We start from the raw sequence: 16,222 nt of genomic DNA, 5'->3' as shown, positions 1-16,222 counted from the left end.
CGTAAGAAAAAAGAGCTAAACTAAGAGAAAAGCAGGAGCGACTGTAACAGGCTGCACGCTGGTTGGCGCATGCGCACTATTAAAGTTAGTATACTAACTTTGTCATTCAAAAGTTGCATGAAAATCCCCCGCAGTTTAGTGTAGGTAAACAGGTTAGGTTGCCCTGCTGTGGTGAATTTATAGTAAAGTACTTGGATGGACTGGTGCCCAGTGGCTGTGGTGTTCATGGACTGATCTTAGGGTTCCCCACCTCCTTTAACCATTGAATATAGTATTATTTTTTTCTGTTTAGTTGTGGAGGCAAAGCCAAAAAAAGTTTGTGTCTCCATGATTGATCATGCTGTATAAGTTAACTTTGCAAAAGAACAGCTGGTATTGTCCTTCAAACTGCTACTTTTTACTTTCTGTCTTTGAGTGCATTTTTGTACTTTTTGTACCTCTACTATCAACGTTTTGTCAGCAATCAAGAGGACCTGTTATCCTGGCCTTATATTAACTTAGACAGAACTTAGAATGAAGATACTGTAAGTCTGAACAGCTGAAAGACACAAGTGTGTTCATTACCCATTCCCAGACTATGAAACCATGGCCATTATGGCAGAAATTGAAAGCAGATATTTGTGGCTGATAGTGATTTTTATCAGTAGTCAATAATTAGTTCTGACTAAACAGATATTCTGTTATTCCACACAGTTTGCTCAGCTGTGATTTGCACTCTGCTGCAATTACATTAAACTGTTTTGAGAATAGAAGCATGAATCAGAGCTGCTGTTTTATCTTCTAAATTATCTTAAGCATCTTTTCTGCATTGTTTTCATATTTGTTGCATAGTGGATAACATATAGTATGCCAGTGTTGCTCTGCTTAGCCAATATTGACTTACTGACACATTCTTGTTGAAAATAACAGTTTGGCCAATAATTGATATCTATACCCTTTTTTGTTTGTTTTGTTTTTCTCAATGGCCACTAACATCAATGGATATCATTTCCTTATTGGCAAGTGGCAGTAAACAAGGAAAATGTTGGCCGATGTCTGCCCAGTGAGCGGGCGCCTCCCTGCTTATAAGAGTGAAACAAGTTAGGTTTCTTTACAGTTACACTTTACAATTAGGTAAACGATTTATGATTAGTTACCAAGGAACAAATGAAAAATGAATGAGAAACTAACTGTTACAGTTATTGAGAAGACGTTAAAGAGAGAAGACGTTAAAGATATTTAACCAGCTTAAAAAACTAAAGGCAGATGTTGTTTTAGTACAAGCCAGCACGTGGATGAGGGAGATCGGAGGCAGGACGAGGAGAGACCCGAGGTGGCCGCCGGTCCGAGCGTCAGGTGAACTGAACTTCAGGTAAGAAGTTATGACCTGCAGTCTATCTGGGTCAGATATAAACCAAGTTTAGGTGAAGTTTATTTTCATTGTGCTGACTTTTTACAGTCAGTTGCAATAACTCGTACTGCGTACTAGCTAGCATGACGGAGTTTCTATACAGCTGGGTGGGTGCTATGATGTTACTGATGTTGAACTTTATTTAATTCATAAGGTTAGTTAGTAGAGCTGCCAACCGTCCCGTAAAAAGACTGAATCGTCCCGCATTCAGAGAAATTATTACGCGTTTCGTGTTGAGCTGAGAGGGGATGCAGTTTGTCCCGGACTTCAGCTAGAATGAAAAAAGACACAAAGGTGGAGTTATTCTTTGTCTTTGCTGCACAGCTGCCTCTTCTTCTCTCATTCTCCCCCCCCCTCCTGTTGCTAGTCAATCATGAAACTGATCAATGACCAGCTGATCGGCTTTTCTCTCTTGTTTGTTTATCGCCCACTTTGCGCCGAAAAGAGAAAACCGCCGGATGTCGCACTAAATAACAGCAGCACGTTTAAGCTTGATCAGCTGTTGTTAGAATTTATTTAATATTCATTTCTAGTATCAGCTGAGGTTTGCTGGAGCCACAGCTGGTCATGATATCGGTTTGGTTATCTGGTGAGAGGGAAACAAGAAGATGAAACCAGGAGATGTCCTTACTGAATCATCAGAGCTGAACAGGTGATGGAGAAACAGGTTTACCTTTTAGGTGACATGAATGAGTTGAAGGGAAGTTATGAACTGTTTCTGAGAGACAAAAAACACCAATGTCATTTTCTAAATAGCTGACAGCTGGTAACTGTGCAGGGGCGGGTCTAGCAAAGTTTTGCCAGGGGGCCAGGTGGGGCATTAACAGGGAAAGGGGGGCACAGAGAAATACTTTCTTATTTTCATTTAAAATGTCTGGCTGTTATTAAATAATTATCTGAATCTTACAACCAAAGTTTTTAGCTGGTGTAAAATGTATAGAAATCATACATATACCAACAAGACTGTACATCACTGTCACAATCGCGTTTGTTTTCACTCAAAGGCTTTATGGCTTTAATACCTGGTGGGCCGGTCTGTAGTCAAAATGCCCGGGCTGTTTTTTTGTCCCAGTTCAGCCCTGGGCACGACACGCAGTGAATTAATCTGAGAAGGTGCATCAAAAAATAAATGGCCGCGCCAGCGGTGCACATCGCAAATCAGCTCGCATAGACACATTAGTTGTGCCTCTTCTTAATGACGGTATCTTAACTAACAACCCCAAGTACCAGATTCAACTTGTAATTGGCTAAAAATAACTTAGCCAGCATCAGCACCATGGAAATACACGGATACATCCGTAGACTCGAGACACAATGCATTTTTGGGACTTTCAGGTGTATGGACCAATGTTTTATTTTCTGATCAAACCAGAAATCTTTAATGAGCAGCTAGATTTGTCTCGCATTAACTGGCTGAGTTAACGCCAGTTAATGCAACATTGAAGCAGCTGGAATCCACAGCTGTGCGTGTTCATGGAGCTTGCATTTTCACCTGCTGGACATCACTACCTGAAGTTTAACTGTCTTCAGAACATTGCAGAGGCCTTGACAGTATTTGACTCTACATATCTGTGTGAGCAGATTTTCTCTCACATGAGTGTCCTCAGGTAGCCGTCTGAATGCTGGACACTTGGAGACCTGTGTCTCTGAGTGGGAGACCAGAGATCATATTAACATGTGTGTCTCTGTATTAACAGACATGCCATATTGGCTTAGTTTATTTCTCTTATCATTCTTGTGAGGAGACCATAAATAGCATTTGCGTTTTCTGTTGCACAGTCCATTTGCTGTTATGGAGTTACATAACAGCAAATGGACAAGAACGCTCAGGCTACGTCCACACGTACACGGGTATTTTTGAAAACGGAGATTTTCCATTTTCGTTTTAAAAAATAATCCCGTCCACACGGAAAGGCAGAAATGAAGGAAAATGCTGCTAGGAACATACCAAAGCAACAGGTGGCGATATATTCCTAACCGTGCAGAAATGTTGGTCAATCAGAAGTCTAGAAGCCTCGGTGGGAAAAAGTAAACAAAGCTGGACATAGAAGCAGAACCGAGTCGTATGTGTGGAGGGACAGTAACTGTGTGTGTATATGTAAGCATTTAAACACTGCAGAGAGTACAAGTAACAGTATTGTAGAAATTTATTTCACCGAAACAATAACGTGGCGCACAGTGTTACGTCAAAAAATGCACACACCTTTGACGCTGCGTTTTCTCCGTTTTCTCCGTTTTTCTCGTCCACACGTAAATGCAAAAATGGAGTTTTCAAAAATATCCACTCTGGACGGAGTTTTTAAAAATCTCAGTTTTCAGTGACCAAAAACGCTGTTTACGTGTGGACGAAAGGTGCAAACGCATAGAAAAATCTGCGTTTTCAAAAATACCCGGGTACGTGTGGACGTAACCTCAGGCTCTCTGTGAGCAATTTCTTAATCATTTTAGTGGAAAAGTTTTATTACTGAAGGCTTCACACTCTCACTCTCTTGTGCTTTAGGATGCATGTCCACCTTTTCTCACTTTGAGCTGTTATCACTCCTCACTCTTAAGGGAATAATTGAACAACTGAGAAACTCAAATTCTGTGCACGATATCCTTCCATCCCGAATTATCAAGGAAGGTTTTGAGGAAATTGGGCCTTGCATCTTATTCTTAATGAATTTATCATTGTTTGTGGGCTGTGTCCCGAGTGCCTTTAAACATGCGGCAGTGCACCCCATTCTTAAAAAAAGTAATTTCTATCAGAAAGACCCTGACAATTATAGGCCAATCTCGAAGCTTCCGTTTTTATCAAAAAATTTTAGAGAAAGCCTTCTTTCTCCAAATACAGGCTTACTTAGTTGCAAATAATATCACTGACAAATACCAGTCTGGCTTTAAGCCACACCACTGAAACGGCACTGCTAAGAGTCTATAATGATCTTCTTGTATTTGCTGACTCTGGTCACCTTGCCGTTTAAGTTTCATTGGATCTGTCTTTAGCCTTTGGCATGGTTGATCATAATATACTCTTGAGGAGGCTAGAGCATGTTGTAGGCATCAAGGGTTCTGCCCTTAACTGGTTTAATTCTTACCTCACAGATAGATCCTTCTCTGTTGTGATGGGAGGATACTCTTCCTCTGTTGCCCCTCTCTGCTGTGGTGTGCCCCAGGGGGTCTGTATTGGGCCCTTTATTATTCTCTTTGTATATGCTACCCTTGGGCTCCATATTTGAAAAATACAATATTTCTTATCACTTTTACGCTGATGACATTCAAATCTATTGTCAACTGGCTGATGATTTATCAGCATCACTGAACTCCTGTACGATTGCCTGAGAGAGGTTAAAGATTGGCTGTCAGAAAATTCTCTCATTTTAAATGAGAGAAAAACTGAAGTTATGGTGTTCGACCACCATATTCCTCGAGACCAGCTTGTTGCCCTGCTGGGGGCCCTAGCTAACTCTCTCTCTCTCTGATTCTATGCGTAACCTGGGTGTCTATTTGGATAGCTCCTTTAAGCTCGATAAGCAAGTATCATCTGTAGTTAAATCTGTTTTTTTTTTCAACTGCGCCAGATTTCTAAAGCTAAGCATTATATACCACACAGGGACCTGGAAAAACTTATCCACGCTTTTGTGACCTCCGGGTGAGATTATTGTAATTCTACTGTGGTCTCCAAGCCTTCTCTCTTCGAAGGCTGCAACTTGTTCAGAATGCTGCGGCTCGCCTTCTTACTGGAACTAGAAAATTTGACCCTATTACTCTGGCTCTTGTTGATCTACACTGGTTACCAATCAAATATTGCATTGAGTTTAAAATCTTGCTACTCACTTTAAAATCCTGAATAACATTGCGCCCAGCTATCTCACTGACCTCCTCAATTTGTACACTCCTTGTCGTGCATTAAGATCATCAGGTCAATTACTCCTGGCCCAACCTAAGTTCAGACTGAAGACCAGAGGCAATCGTGCCTTTGCTTCAGCTGCACCCAACCTTTGGAATAGCCTCCCTGCTTCTATTCGAGCCTTGGACTCTATCCAATCCTTTAAATCAAGATTAAAAGCATATTTATTTGACTTTGCTTTCCTGACCAGTTAATACCCTTTTAAATCCTTTAAATTTTAAACTTTTAAATCTTTTATTAAATTTATTATTTTTTATTAATTTTACTGCTGTTTTTGTCTTCTTAGCAGATTTTGTATTTATCTAATTCTCCTGGTCTGTTAGTGCCTCTATCCTGTCTGTGCTAGTGCCCAATTTGTACCCTTTTATTGACTTATGTTGACTCTACATATTACTGTGAAGCACTTTGGTGTGCCTTCGGGTTTTTAAATGTGCTATATAAATAAAATTGTATTGTATAGTATTGTTATGGATAAAAAGTGTTTTTTTTGTTTCAAAATAGCTGATAACTATTTGCTGATAGCTGCAAACATCTGCGAACAAATATAATTCTATAAAGTGGTTCTATATAGTGTGTAACTGTTAATATAGAGTGTTATTAAATTTATTGCTAATGCAATCATATGGCACACTGACCTCTGAGGAAATTTTACATTTTATTCTGCCCTCACTAGGGTGAAAACGCCATCAGAAAGGTTGCCTACCCCTGCTCTAGACAAAGGGGAGTAGCAATTTTGGGGAGTAGCAATTTTAACACAATAAAATATTATTTCACAGTACTCAACACAGTTATAGGACCAGAGGATAGATTTCTAAGCATTATATTATCTATACTATAGCATTATGGTCTAACAAAAAGCTATGTATTGTAAGTATATATGGCCCAAATGTTGATGACTTCTAATTCTTCCAAGTTTTTTTGTGCACTCTCTGAACACCTAAATTGCTCACTTGTTCGCTTGCTCACTTTCAGGAAAACATTCTCCTTGTACAATTTAGTGTCTTTGATCTTCATGTTCCTCCTCCTATGAGTTTCCCTAAAGCTAATTTGCCTTCTCTGTGCTTTTGCCTTTTCTGTCCATTTGAAATTCCTTCTCTCCCTCTGTGTATTTCAATGTTGCTCCCTTTATGTGTTTGTAGGAGTTATGTCTGCACCCCAGTCCATCACTACCTGAGGTAAAAACCCAGTTGTCTGTGAACAAGGTGGATGACAGTGCCAGTTACATGCATACATGATCATAGTGTCATCATTGACATTCTGAAAGCAAGAATGCTTAAGTAAAACAGCTGCCCTGCATTCTCATCATACATACTATGTTGCAGGCTTTCTGTTCATCCAACAAGTCCAGTTCCATGTTTTCCATCCACCTCTTAACAGGAGTGTAGTGCAATGTGTTGAGCACAAGGAATACACTTGCAGGATGATGGCATTTTAAAAACCTGGGATAAAGTTTGTCCTTAACTGTGTTGTGATCAGATTGGCTTCCTGACATTAATGACACTGAAATATATAATTTCCCATTATTAAAATCTAAATGGTTCAGTGTAGGTCATACACTTTGAACAGTGTATGCTTCCAGCCATTTCAAAGCCGCGTATTAAACACAAATTGACAAAAAAATCATAGGATGTCAAAGCATGGTAATGTAGCCATGCTTGGCCAGTTGAGGCATATTCATGAATGAGCTGTCAGTATACTGTGATAAATTTAGCTTGTTGTTGAAAGCTCCATTGCACCTTCGTCATACAGTAAATTATTTTGCATGTAGGTACTCTGTCTGCCATGATGTAAACTAGAGTCAGTGTTGGGGAGTAACGGAATACATGTACCGGCATTACGTATTTAAAATACAAAATATGAGTAACTGTATGCCGTTACAGTTACTGTTTTAAATGGTGATATTCAGAATATAGTTACTATTCTGCCCTCACTAGGGTGTGAAGCTGGTTTCTAGCTTGGCAGATAGCTAACAGGTCCACAATAAACATCCAGGAGTCAGCAGATAGGTTTTAGATGTTTACTGTAGAAGCACTGTAAAACTGGTACGGAAACAAAAATAATATATTACATTTCTGCTGTAATTGCATTTTCTTTACAACATCAAACATCAAGCCATGAATTACAATGTATATAACATGTGTTACGAGCATATCTAGACTTCACTGTTTATTAGGCCCACGCATTTAGCTATTAGTTTAATGCTAACATTACACAGGAAATCCCATAGACGGGCTAGCGTGTTAGCATCACGGCCATTTTTCCTCACAAAAGAAAGTTTCTCACACAAAACTCTAAACTGCTACACAAAACTAACGCTGGAAAGCTTACAAAATAGATAGCAACTACTTACAGGCATGTGCTCTCTCAGGCTCAGCAAGAAAAAGCAAACGAACAGTGGAACAGACAACAGTTTGGCTAAAGGACTGTTTTTCCCTGGCAAGTCGGCTGGTACAAAAAACACACACCCAAATTATCATGCCTGCCTTAAAGGGGCAGCACACTCCCTGCCTGGTATAGAGTACTATACCACTATGTCCCTCTTAGTAACAACACAACTTCAGTGGTGGGTCTCGAATACACCCTGGGGGTGCTTCCTTGAACAACTCTACCCTCCACTTTCCAGACCCTGCTGTCTTGACCCGGAAAGGTATTTACCGCAAGTCCTGTGGGCCATTGATTTCGTTTAACCTCTTTTTCCTTTAGGAGCACAACATCTCCAACTTGCAGGCTGGCTTGTTCTGCTTGCCATTTCCTTCTCGGCTGGAGTGTCATCAGGTACTCTTGACGCCATCTTTTCCAGAAGGAATCCACAAGGCTTTGAACTTGCTTCCACTGACTTTGGTAGAGATCCTTGAGGTCAATGTCTTCCAAAGGAGCAGACACAGAGTCCACCTTTTGTGTTAAAAGCATAGCAGGGGTGAGTATGGTTGGGATGTCTGGATTGGAAGACAAAGGGACTATTGGCCGGGCATTCATGATGGCTGCGACCTCTGCCATCAGCGTGGTGAGCACTTTGTGTGAAAGACTAGGGGAATGCATCTTGAGCAACATACTATCCAAAATGCGGCAAGTCATCCCTATCATTTTTTCTCAAACCAACTTGGGTGAAAGGAGGAGATTGGGTCAACCAATCAGTAGGTAAGTTGGACATTTTTTGTTTTCCCAGACTTCCTCTTGCTCGAGTGCCTTCAGTGAGTCTCTCCAAGACATCCACTGTGCCACTTTTTCAGCAGGTATTGGGATGTCCCAATCGCAATGCTCAGTGCATAGCTCTCTGACTATAGCCTTGCCCTGGACTATAATAGGAGCTGCAAACCCCAACGGGTCGAATATGTTGTTAACTGTGGAAGAAATACCTCTACAGGTAAACGGCTTCTCCTCCTGGGAGACAAGAAAGATAAAGCTGTCGGTTTGAAGGTGCCAGTTGAGACCTAAGCTTCTCTGCATGGGTAACGGATCCACACCTAGCTCTAGGTCTTTCAGCTCTTTAGCACGTTCCTCAGGTGGAAACGCCTCCACTACTACGTCGTGGTTGGAGGCTATCTTATATAGCCGTATGTTGGAATCAGCCAACATCTCCTTGGTTTCCTTCAGGTCTCGGATGGCGTTGTCATTGGTGGGGAAGGAAGCAAGACCACTGTCCACGTAGAAGTTATTTAGAACAAACTGTTTTGCCTCTGCACTGTGGTCTTCCTGTCCTTGCAGAGCTGCTCTTCTCAAGCTGTATATGCCAACAGCGGGAGAGGGGCTGTTGCCGAATACGTGCACGGTCATCCTATACTCCGTGATGCGCTTGGTGGGGTCATTGTCCTCGAACCAGAGGAAATGTAAGAAGTCTCTGTAATCATGGCAGACTTTGAAGCAATAGAACATCTGTTCTATGTCTGCTGCCACTGCTACAGGTTCCTTGCGGAAGCGGATGAGGACTCCTAAAAGTGAATTATTCAAGTCAGGGCCACTCAGCAGGATGTCATTCAGTGAGACACCATCATGCTTAGTGCTGGAGTCGAGCACTGCCCGTACTTGACCTGGTTTGCACGGATGATAAACTCCGAAGATTGGCAAATACCAGCACTCTTGTTCACCAGTGGGTGGTGGTACTGGTTCAGCATGACCTGCCTCAAAGATCTTCTTTCATGTCTGGCTTCTTCTCCAGCATGTGCCGTAATGTCAAAAGACTCTTGACTGCTTGGGCTCGGTTGTTAGGGAGTTTGCGCCTTGGTTACCTGAAGGGTAGTGGTGCCACCCAACTATTCGAGTCGTCCATGAAGACCTCGTTGTCCATTATTTCCAGAAAGACTTTGTCTTCCACAGACATAGCAGGCTTGTTGTCGTGTGGCGTTTGCTGGAAGACCCCTTTACCAAGGCTGTCTTTCCCATCAAATAGGATTTCGGATGCGTTAGCTCCTGGAAACTGACGATGCTGCTCTGGAGTGTCAAGCTTCTCTTTGATAAGTAGACTGTTAGTGCAAGGGTCGAAGAGAGATGTACGACCGTTACTCAGCACGTTGCACCGATAGACGTTTACAAACTCTTGTTTGTGGGCTTTTCCGAGACAAACCTCTCCCACAATCACCTATTCCAAGTCGAGATGCTGGGCGTAGGGGGCATCGTGGGGTCCATTGTATCACTCTTGTGTGCCTGTGGTACATCTCGACCGAGCAAGATCAGGATGCTTGCTGATGGATCTATAGCCGGGATTTTATCCACAACCCGCTTGAAATGTGGATAATGTCTGACGATCTCAGGTGTGGGGATTTCAGACTTATCATCAGGGAGCCTGTCACATTCGATTAAGGTGGGGAGTAGTCTTACCATCTAATGACTCCATGATGAAATTGTTGGCTCGGCGCCCTGTTGTTTCAATAACTCCTGAGCAGGTCTTCAAGGTGTATGCTGCCGTGCCCTCTGTAACTCCAAAGAGCTCAAAAAACTCTGTTCTTGCCAAGGACTTATTGCTCTGCTTGTCGAGAACAATGTACGCCTTAACAGCTTTCTCCCTCTGGCCAGCTTGATAAACTCTGACAAGACAGATTTTGGAGCACGACTTTGCTCTGACGGTAGTCCCACAAATGTCTGTGCATTTTGCTGTGACAGCTTGAGGTGCTTCTTCTCCTTGCTCCCCGCCTTGCTCTCTTGTGGTTACAGGAGTCTCTGATATCCAGGGGGCAGGCCCTGGGTGTAGCGCAGTAAGGTGGTTCTCACTCTTGCACTCTCTGCACTGAACATTTTTGTGGCAGTCTTTCGCTGGATGAGTGAATGAAGCGCAGCACTTAAAGCAAATATTGTTCTCTTTAAGATAAGCTTTCCTTTCATCCGAAGATTTACTCCTAAACCCACGACAGTTACTTTGTTGAAATAAATAGATTACAGGGCATTTTTTTCCTGTTTCATATTTTAGGCCTCTCTATTTTTGGACCCAAGCAAAACACTCATTAAGAGACTGTGTGTCTCAATCATGTCACCTCTACTTGTGGCCCGCATAAATGACATGAAGAAATATTTGTAAAAATTATTATTCAAAAAATTATTCAATACGAAGGCGATAGGCAGAGTGTTTGAGGCATAGCCCTAAAGAATGTGTAGCGTCATGGGCAGTGTAGTCCGTGCTGCAGGGAGAATGGACTGTCATACCCGTTATGTGTCTGTGAGCGAGGGAGGGAGAAAAAGGAGAGTCGAAAGTACAAGTTGTCACCGAACAGAAACGGGAGATGGAAGCATGTAAATATAATAAAAACTGCTGCAGCCAAAAAAGAGTGCCTGACAAGCCCAGTTTTAAGTAAGCAATTAAGACTCAACTGTACACTGTGTTCGTATTTTCTTTCAAAACAATAAGTTCCAGCTTTTCAGCGCCTCTCTCTATCTCTCGCTAGCAAAGTTGACCCAGACAACAAAGTAAAGCTAGTTTTCGGCTACGAGCCCGACATGAACCTGACGTATTAGCCAGAAGTCCCTTTACTACGGTTCAGAACCGCGGACCTGTTTTATATACGCGCAGAATAGTTTTATATTAACATTTAAAAATCTAGTTAGTATTGGTATGGCAAGTAACCTTCAGTAATAGTAAAAAATCACACAGCAATAGTACATTCATGTAGTTGTAAAAAAGCATGACAATATATTAAGCAATCCAAAGTATTCAGAATACTTTACTCTCATTGAGTAATGTAACGGAATATGTTATAAAATACATTTTGGTGCATGTATTCTGTAATCTGTAGTGTAATACATTTTAAAAGTAACCTTCCCAACACTGAATAGCGTATACAGCTAATTTTATGTGCTATGAATTATAAAATGCATACATACTGAATTTGTCACAATGGATACTCTACCTGTCCAGTGGAATTGGTTTTATCATTTGCTGAACTTACAGATTATTGTGACTATTGCATTGGTTTAAAAGTTGATGTTGATGATTCAGAATATATACACTATTTTAGGTTGTAAAATTAATGTTACAGTGGTTATAATTTGTCTTCTTTTTCCATTCTCTAGTAAGGAGCAGCAGAGGTCAGTGAAGACGATGTCGGTGTGGGAACAAAGGGCCAGCCAACTGAGAAAACAGAACCACGCAAGCTGTGAGGCGCTGTACAGTGAGCTAACTTCAGAAGAGCGACTGCACATAGCGTCAGCCCTACACATGCGGCCAGACATGAAGACTCACCTTGACCGGCCGTTGGTTGTTGAGCCCCACAGTGGCAGCAGCCAGCACCACCACAAGAAGACTTGCTTGTTAGAGGAGGCTGACACTGCCTCGGACCCACCTCCCCCTGTGCCTCACCAGCCCCGCCATCAGCACTACCACCGAGACAGAGAACGAAAACAGGAAACTAATGATAATGGGAGACATCACATCCATCACAGCCGCTCCAAAAACCATGACAGCAGCCGGGACAAACGGGGGAAGAGTGAGAGGTCCCACAGCCGGGAGGGAGGCAGGAAGCACCGCCATCAGTGTTCAGTGGATGACAGTGGAGGTTGGGGGAACGTAGGTGAGAGAGATCACCACCATCATCATTCACACCGGCAGTCCCGAGGTGGCAACGGGACAGTGAGTAGTGGAGGGAGGGGAGAGCGAAGATCTCGCCACAAAGATGGACATTTGTCTAACAGGAATGGAGATAGGAATTCCAGAGGAGGCAGTGGTGCCAGTGGAGAGAGAAGAAGGCATCGCATTCACGGATCCAGGGGACACTCCACAGAATCTAATGACAGAGAGAAGACCCATAGTCAGAGGTAAAAACTATGGTTATATATGGTAATACTGTTGTTCTGTTCACTATTTGATTTCAACTACACAGTGACACTGACAGTGACACTATAAAAAGGCTGGAGCTTGGAATTTGAGCCCAAGGAGGTTACCTATAAGTGTTCAACGATAAATTTATAATATTTCATATCTACAATGAAAATGAGGGTAATTAACTCTGCTCCAAAAATTGGCTACCCTCTGCTACCCCTGGAGGCCATCACCGGATCTTCTTGTATCAAAAACAAAAAAAAACAGGACCATTTGTTTAACCCGCTGCCCTCTGGTCGGCACAGGTCCCACACCTCCAGACTCACAACCTGCTTCTTCCCTGGGCAATTCGGCCTGATAACAAACACTATCCACTCACACTCTGCCCCTGACCACTCATCTCACTCTGCCCCTGACAACTCACCTCACCAATATGAGCCATGGTTTGAGTAACCCTCATCACTCGAGCCACCCACACACAGACTCTAGTTAGACCAAGTTCTTTGCACTACTTCCAAGCACTTTGTTTTCCAATGTACGTCTCTCTTGTTTGAAATATATTCTACTAGTTTGTATATATTCCCTTTAATTTTATATATTTCTCCTGTTTATTATTAATTCCTGCTGTCTTACTATTTATATTGTATTGGCACAGTTGGCATGGAGCACACATAATTTAAAATAATTCAATAAAGAGGTGTTCTATTCTATTGTGGGAAAAAATAATAAAAAGGCAGACACCCCCTTTTCTCAGTAATAAAGGTGAATTACATGGACACATTATGCCTAGTTATAGGCATAATGTGTGAACCAGAGTTTCCTTGAGTCTCAACCAGAACAAGGAACAATTCCTGCAGAAGTCACAACATTACACAGTACACAGTAGAGGAACTAAGATTATATCTCTTCTTTTGGCACAGGTTTGGCGATTCAGAGGGTGAGTCCTTGGCTATCACCCCCCAGCAAGGCTCTGGGGGCACTAGCTGGCCTCCTGACCATATAGAAGACTCAGATAACCAGAAGAATGTCAGACGAACTAGGCAAACCTCCATCCAGATTCCTCCTGTGACTATCACCTCCCCACCTGGAGAGACCACCCTAATACAAAGTCAGTACCTAACCTATTAACATATACAGTGGCTTGCAAAACTATTCGGCCCCCTTAAACTTTTCTATATTTTGTCACATTACAGCCACAAACATGAATCAGTTTTATTGGAATTCCACGTGAAAGACCAATACAAAGTGGTGTACACGTGAGAAGTGGAACGAAAATCATACATGATTCCAAACATTTTTTACAAATAAATAACTGAAAAGTGAGGTGTGCGTAATTATTCAGCCCCCTGAGTCTTTACTTTGTGGAACCACCTTTTGCTGCAATTACAGCTAGGGATGGGTATCGTTTAGGTTTTATCCGATACCGGTGCCAAATCGGTACTTTTGAAACGGTGCCGGTGCTCAAACGGTGCTCAAACCGGTGCTTAAAGAATGGAGAACACAAAATTGGTCCAAAAACCTCTCATGTTCAGCTGTTTTTTGTAAAAATATAACAATGTTAGCCTTTTCTGCAGCTATGGGGCATATATGGTATCACTCTTGGCTGGAAGCAGTGCTTAAACAATGGAAAAAACACAAACTTTGTCCTAAACATCTCATGTTTAACTGTTTTCCACTTTTTCTTTGGTCATTTTAGCCTTTTTAGCCAGGGTGAAGGGAGTATCTGCCATCAAACAAGAAGACAGCCGCATGTAGCTATGATGATGTTTGCTAGTTCACCTTACATGCATTAATGTAATAACGTGGTTAGCCTACTCAACGTAAATTAGATACTCACGCAGAGAAGAACGGCTGCTGCCACCATCATCCGTCATCATTTCTGCTACACTGGCAGGGCTAGGGGCCAGGACTCTCCTCTTCGTATTTTTGGGGGATGTTGCATAACAGGCAACCCGCCCGCAGTAGATGCGCTCGGTGCGAGGTCTCGCAGCAAGCTATCAAATACGGCGCATTTCTGGGCTTTTAAAAAAAACGCTATGCGTCGCCAGGTGTTTCATCGGATTTGAGGTGTTACCTCCTTTGACAGTATCACAGTATCAGCTTAAAGCACTTGTTGCAGGCTGCTGAGTTTGCATATTTTGCTATGAAGTACAGCCAGACTTTTGACCGCTTCGCCTTGGACATTTTTAATCTGTAGCTCTGCTCTAACAGAACGTACGTACCTGGCCCCGCCTACTATCCTCGGAAATGTAAAATGATTGGCTAGAATCTAAAGTGTATCACAGCTCAGGAAAAAAAAGCACCGAAATAAAGCACCGAAATGTGCGCTGCTTTTCGGTCTGGTTACTACCGTTTATGTCAGAACCGGTGCCATCATGGCACCGGACACCGGTACCCATCCCTAATTACAGCTGCCAGTCTTTTAGGGTATGTCTCTACCAGCTTTGCACATCTAGAGACTGAAATCCTTGCCCATTCGTCTTTGCAAAACAGCTCTAGCTCAGTCAGATTAGATGGACAGCGTTTGTGAACAGCAGTTTTCAGATCTTGCCACAGATTCTCGATTGGATTTAGATCTGGACTTTGACTGGGTGAACCTCCGCCCCAGTCTCAAGTCTGTTGCAGACTCCAAGAGGTTTTCTTCCAAGATTGCCCTGTATTTGGCTCCATCCATCTTCCCATCAACTCTGACCAGCTTCCCTGTCCCTGCTGAAGAGACGCACCCCCAGAGCATGATGCTGCCACCACCATATTTGACAGTGGGGATGGTGTGTTCAGAGTGATGTGCAATGTTAGTTTTCCACTACACATAACGTTTTGCATTGTGGCCAAAACGTTCCATTTTGGTCTCATCTGACCAGAGCATCTTCTTCCACATGTTTGCTGTGTCCCCCACATGGCTTGTGGCAAACTGCAAACAGGACTTCTTATGGTTTTCTGTTAACAACGGCTTTCTTCTTGCCCCTCTTCCATAAAGGCCAACTTTGTGCAGTGCATGACTAATAGTTGTCCTATGGACAGATTCCCCCATCTGAGCTGTAGATCTCTGCAGCTCGTCCAGAGTCACCATGGGCCTCTTAGCTGCATTTTTGATCAGTGCTCTCCTTGTTCGTCCTGTGAGTTTAGGTGGACGGCCTTGTCTTGGTAGGCTTACAGTTGTGCCATACTCCTTCCATTTCTGAATGATTGCTTGAAAAGTGCTCCATGGGATGTTCAAGGCTTAGGAAATCTTTTTGTAGCCTAAGCCTGCTTTAAATTTCTCAATAATTTTATCCCTGACCTGTCTGGTGTGTTCTTTGGACTTCATGGTGTTGTTGCTCCCAATATTCTCTTAGACAACCTCTGAGGCTGTCACAGAGCAGCTGTCTATGGGCAACTGACTGCACTCAGACCAAAGGGGGCTGAATAATTACAAACACCTCACTTTTCAGTTATTTATTTGTAAAAAATGTTTGGAATCATGTATGATTTTCGTTCCACTTCTCATGTGTACACAGCTTTGTATTGGTCTTTCACGTGGAATTCCAATAAAATTGATTCATGTTTGTGGCTGTAATGTGACAAAATGTGGAAAAGTTCAAGGGGGCCGAATACTTTTGCAAGCCACTGTATATGATTAAGTTTAGTTCAGTTGTTACCAATGCTAATTTTTTATGGTTCTTTGTGGGCTTTTAAATCTGATTTTAAAAATACCACAACA

The 16,222-nt window shown here is 42.4% G+C and overlaps 1 protein-coding gene across 1 annotated transcript; it reads left to right on the top strand.

Annotated features, from left to right (window-relative positions):
• Positions 1-6,418: 6,418 nt before the first annotated feature.
• LOC102311370 (voltage-dependent N-type calcium channel subunit alpha-1B) lies at positions 6,419-13,738 on the top strand (the record flags this gene model as incomplete). The annotated part of the gene is given in 3 exon segments (XM_005950618.3): positions 6,419-6,454; positions 11,778-12,518; positions 13,443-13,738. Coding segments are annotated over 3 exon segments (985 nt in total), but the record flags the coding sequence as incomplete, so codon positions are not given.
• Positions 13,739-16,222: the final 2,484 nt, after the last annotated feature.

The sequence above is a fragment of the Haplochromis burtoni genome, unplaced genomic scaffold (genome assembly GCF_018398535.1).
Source record: "Haplochromis burtoni strain Fernald_Lab_line unplaced genomic scaffold, NCSU_Asbu1 Contig_818, whole genome shotgun sequence".
Classification (NCBI taxonomy): domain Eukaryota; kingdom Metazoa; phylum Chordata; class Actinopteri; order Cichliformes; family Cichlidae; genus Haplochromis; species Haplochromis burtoni.
This window is presented reverse-complemented; position numbering and strand designations above follow the sequence as displayed.